General features: G+C 40.0%; 1 protein-coding gene across 1 annotated transcript in view; it reads left to right on the top strand.

Annotated features, from left to right (window-relative positions):
- Positions 1–3,428: 3,428 nt before the first annotated feature.
- The window catches only part of CUNH8orf76 (chromosome unknown C8orf76 homolog), a gene marked incomplete in the record, with an annotated part of 18,860 nt that continues 18,757 nt past the window's right edge, over positions 3,429–3,531 (top strand). The window contains 1 exon segment of the mRNA XM_027775327.1: positions 3,429–3,523. Within this exon segment, the coding sequence (XP_027631128.1) occupies positions 3,452–3,523 (72 nt within the window).

Raw genomic sequence — 3,531 nt, 5'->3', positions numbered from 1 at the left:
TTTTTTTAGAGATTTTCACTATAGGGCACATGTGCTCGCCAGGGAGACAGAGAGAGACAGAAATCAAGAAATCAGCCCCTCAGGGGGATGGCCACACCACAATCCCTTCTCCTCCATTCTCCTGGGGACTTTGGGCACGCATGCACATGCAACCAGCGTGAGTTTTAAGCCACTAAGTCTGAGACTGAAACCATGGTCCACTACATGGGAGTCCAGCAATGTAACCAATACGCCATCTTCTGGTCCCGATTGTGAATTTAAAAAAATGATTGTAACCAGGATCAGCAGGTGGTGTGGTTAAGGTACTGGACTCCCACATGGGCGACTCCAGTTTAAGTCCTGGACCTGGCAGCTTGCTTTCTCACTTTCTCTGGTGAATGCATGTGCCTTTTAGCAAATTTAAAAAACAATAAATAAAATTATTCTTTAAATTATTTTTAGCTGTTCTAATAGGTGTGAAGTAATAAGTCATTGTGGTTTTGATTTGCATTTTCTAATGCTATTGAGCATATTTTCATGTGGCTATTGGCCTTTTTTAATTTTCTTTGGAGAAATGTCTTCAATCTTTTGCCTAGCTTTTAATTAGGTTAGGTTTTTGTTGTTGAGTTTTAGGGGTTCTTTATACATTCCTGATGTTACAAACTTAAAAAGATATATGATTTACAAATACAGTCAGTCTTCCATTATTTGTGGATTCAGTATATGCAAATTTGCTCACTCACTGAAATTTATTTGCAACCCCCAAACCAATTAATATTCATGGTACTTTCTTAAACATTCCCACACATGCATAGAATGGTGAAAAAATTGAGTGGTTCAATGTCCATGTTTCAAGCTGAGGTCTAAGATGGCAATGATCTTATGTCACCTTTCTTACTGAAAAGAAGCATCCTTCTTTATAGAACACTTCGTGCCATGTTTTTCACATTTTTGTAATTTTTGCTGGTAATTTTGCTGTTTAAAATGGTCCCCAAGAGTACTTCCAAAGTGCTGTCTAGTGTTCCTAAATGCAATAAACTGTCATGTGCTCTATGGAGAAAATACATGTTAGATAATCTTTGAGGCACAAATTTTGTGCTGTTGACCACACATTCAATGTTAATCAACAGTATAAAATGTCTTTGTACAGAAACACACATTAAACAAGGTTATATATTGATCAATTAAGGACAGTATTGTGATCTGAGGCTCCCAAGAACCTAACCCTAGAAGCATTTGTTCAGTATTTGCTAATTGAATGTTCACAGTGACTCTATAACATCATTACTGTGAATAAGAATTGGCTCTTTTTTCCATTGTGTAGGTTTTATCTTCACTTTATTGATAACATCCTCTTGATTCACAAAAATTTTAATTGTGCTGAAGTTCAATTTATTTTTTATTTTGTTGCTTGTGCTTTCTCTGTCATATCTAAGAATTCATTGCCAAGTCCAAGGTCATGAAGATTTACCCCTATATCTTTTCCTAAGAGAATTATGGTTTTAGCTCTTACATTTAGATCACTAATCCATTTTGAATTAACTTTTTGTATTTGGTGTGAAAGGGTACAACTTCATTGTTTTATATATAGCAATCCAGTTGTCCAAACACCATTTGTTGAAGCTATTCTTTTTTTTTTTTTCCCCATTGGATGGACTTGGCACCTTTGTCAAAGTTAATTGGCTATATATGTGAAGGTTGATTTCTGGATTGACAATTCTATTCCATTGGTGTATATTTCCACCCTTAGGCTAGTACCACATTATTTCAATTATTGTATCCCTGTAGTAAGTTTCAAAGTTGGAAGTGAGAGTTCTTCAACTTTCTTCTTTTACAAAATTTAAAGTCTATTTGGCTTCCCCATATGATTCCATATGAATTTAAGAATTAGCTTTTTCATTAAAGAAAAAAAAAGACTGCTGTAAACGTAATAATGTTAAATCTGTAGATTGTTTTGGGTGGTACTGACGTTAATATACTCTTCCTATCCATCAATATAGGATGTCATTCCATGTATGTAGGTCTTAGTTCATTTATTTCAGCAATGTTTGATGGCTTTCAATGTACAAGTGTTTCACCTTCTTGATTGTATTCCTAGGTATTTTGTTATTTTAGGTGCTGTTGTTAAATACTTTATTTCCTGTTTGTTCATTGCCAGTGTGTAGAAAAACAGCTGATTTTTGTTTATTGACTTTGTAACCTGCAACTTTGCTGAATTCATTTATTCTAGTAACTTTCTTATGCATTTTGAGATTCTCTATTCACATCATCTGTGAATATAGTTTTACTTCTTTCTATTTAGGAAGTCTTTTATTTCTTGCTGTTTTCCCCCCATTAATTGCTTTAGTGCAAACTTCTAGTACACGTTGAAACAAATACACACCTGTACTAATCTGACTATTGGCTGTGTGCTAGGGCACTCCAACACTTAGCAAGGCCTGTGCTGAGTCTAGGGACCAGCCTAAGACGAAAGCTTAGGTCTTCCTAGGTCTTTGCTGAGCCTGCATTTTGCCCTGGCCATGATATTTTCCTATGTACACAGGCACTTTTCTTAAAACTTTATTTCTTCCATGCGAAAGAGTGACACATAAAGAATTAGCAACAGCACCCAAAATAGGGTCTTCATGCTAAGATCCATTCCCAGCTTTCCGCCAGCCCTGGATCACTGGGCAGGTGTGTGTCCCTGTGCCTGATGTACTTAGGGAAATTTCAGGACTTGAACTGAGGAACTTCCCTGGTAGGATTGCCTCATAGATACTTTACTGCTATGCAACACTGGTACTTTGAATGTTCTAATTTTCCAAAGACTATCTCTTCGGTCTTCTCTTCTGGGCCTTATAGGTGTATTGTTATGTTAATAATTTGTTCCTGAGGTGTGCAGGTTGTTAGCTCTCTGCAGTGTTTTCAACAAATGCTCATCACTTTTTTGTACAGGTTCTAGGTTAAGCAAAGCAGAGATGAGATTCTTCCGGCCATTTTTCAGACAGCCTTGGACAGGTTAGAACAGCCATGTTAGGACTGCTCTATTCACAGTGGAACCAAGGACCAGGACCCCCGCCCTGGGAACACAGGCTGTTTCCTACTAGAACTTGAGTTCAAAGATCTTGCCGTCGTCGTCTTCTTTTTTTTTTTTTAATCACTCTGAAAAAGGTGCTTGACTTAGAGCAGATACTCAATAGCTACCCCCGGGACAGTGCTTTTTGAAGCACAGTGGTAAGACTCGCTCTATCTCCTGACACAGAAGTCAAACCCTCGGTCCTAGGGTTCGTTCGGCTCGTGAACCAGACAAAAGCGTGAGCTCCACCACGACCTCCAGTCAGCTGCGAGCAGCGTCCCCGCGCGGCCCCTCCAAAGACTACAAGTCCCAGCATGCCGCTCCCGGGCTCCGGCGGCCCCGCCTTTTACGGGCGGGCCGCACGTGGGCGCCGCTCTAGGCACCGCCTCTTCTCGTTGCCCCGGCCGTGGGCGCGCGATGGAGAGCGAGGGCTGGTTGTTTGGCGGCGAGTTCGAGGACTCGGTGTTTGAAGACCACCGGGAGCGGCGGGCCGGGCC

Source organism: Tupaia chinensis, unplaced genomic scaffold (genome assembly GCF_000334495.1).
Source record: "Tupaia chinensis unplaced genomic scaffold, TupChi_1.0 Scaffold000545_1, whole genome shotgun sequence".
NCBI classification, from domain to species: domain Eukaryota; kingdom Metazoa; phylum Chordata; class Mammalia; order Scandentia; family Tupaiidae; genus Tupaia; species Tupaia belangeri.
This window is presented reverse-complemented; position numbering and strand designations above follow the sequence as displayed.